Below are 1,510 nucleotides of genomic sequence, written 5' to 3' on the forward strand. Positions count from 1 at the left end.
TAAAATAAAATAAAATAAAATAAAAAAGTAAAATAGAAACATAACCATTGAATCTTTCTCGAACAAATAATCAATTCTTGGCCATTTTTACATTATTTGTTCGAAAAGGAGCAGGTAAAAGATACAAGATCTTTTGATTCCCTGCCCTTCTCATACTCATAAGCTACAAACATTTAAATGTCCTCACACCAGATAATCTCAAATTATTACGACATTGAATGACACTTAAATCTTACATTCTCATCCTTAGATGTACAATTATTTATACATTTTTAATATAAATAATATTGAGACACCCATCCTACACAAATATTTCCCAGTAAGCTCCTTCTTAAACATGTTTTTAAGCTGGTTCATGTTTGTATTTTTTTTAGCTCATTATTTAATCCATTCCATAAATCTACCCCACACACCGATAAACAAAAACGTTCCAAAAGCTCTAATCTGAAACAACGATGCTTTTTGTTCTAATCTGTCACCTGCACTCCTTTTTTCAGAGATCCAGGCCGACAGATGAGGAGAGGCCCGACCAGCCCGGAGCTCGTGTCTTTGATAGCATCGACTGCAGAGTAGTACAAATAGCTCAGACAGTCAGGTTCCCCTTCTACTGGACCAGCACCCACAGGTACCGACCACTCATATGTGTGCACCGTCCCAGGTCTGACCAGAGCAGCTGGGGGAGGAGTCACCACTCCTGCAGTGTTTATACAGAGAGTGAAAGTTATTAATAGCAATAACATAAAACAAATGTTTGGTTAAATCTACAAATCTGTTCTTTATGACCAGACTGAAACTCACTTGTCTGTTTCTTCAGCTCTCGTAGTTTCTTTGCTGTGTGTGTTTCTGGCAAAAAGAACATTTAAAACTTAAGATGGAGGTCACCACAAGATGATCAGAATGGTCAGTAACAGTATTTATGCATGTATTTACCTTCCAGTTCATTGTAGTAAAGGGTTCCATCCTGTTCTATGCTGTACTGTACTCCGTGTGGCTGTATCGTGTAGGGACGGCTGGCTTTGTTCTTAAACACCACGCTGATTGTATCTTTCTCTTCAGCTCGAAGTACAGGACCTGGAGACATTATAGTGGCACAGAAACACAAACATTATTTTTATTTGTTCTGAGAATGGACCCATAAGTTAAAAAAGAGACTAGAGAGATTAGATTTGTGCAAACGATTGGTGCTGGAGACGAATCTGGCAGTAAAAGACAAACAGTACAAGCAGTGAGATAATTGCATAGATTTGATATAATGTGATGAAAGAGACCATGTTTCCACCTTACCAAAAGCTCACCCCAATATAAGATGGGTAAGGGGCAATATCATGTAAAATCTTTTTTGAGGTTTATGTCATGTTATAATGTTATACTCTAATAAAAAACATGCCAAAAGCCTTGCGTTGACTCATTCGTGTATGGTTGAGAAATCCTGCAGCGTTTTTAGGAAGCCATGCTGAGGAGCAAAACGACAGGTGGGGACCAGAAACACCTTTTGGGACCAGAAACACCT

The 1,510-nt window shown here is 38.2% G+C and overlaps 1 protein-coding gene across 2 annotated transcripts in view; it reads right to left on the minus strand.

Annotated features, from left to right (window-relative positions):
* Positions 1-1,510, minus strand: part of cp (ceruloplasmin) — a 22,968-nt gene that overhangs the window by 14,138 nt on the left and 7,320 nt on the right. For both annotated transcript variants that reach the window (XM_014021823.1, XM_014021824.1), the window contains 3 exons: positions 931-1,071; positions 799-843; positions 480-694 (listed from right to left, as the gene is read on the minus strand). In XM_014021823.1, the coding sequence (XP_013877277.1) occupies positions 480-694; positions 799-843; positions 931-1,071 (401 nt within the window). The remainder of the gene's footprint in view (positions 1-479; positions 695-798; positions 844-930; positions 1,072-1,510) is intronic.

The sequence above is a fragment of the Austrofundulus limnaeus genome, unplaced genomic scaffold (assembly GCF_001266775.1).
Source record: "Austrofundulus limnaeus strain Quisiro unplaced genomic scaffold, Austrofundulus_limnaeus-1.0 Scaffold307, whole genome shotgun sequence".
Lineage (NCBI taxonomy): Eukaryota > Metazoa > Chordata > Actinopteri > Cyprinodontiformes > Rivulidae > Austrofundulus > Austrofundulus limnaeus.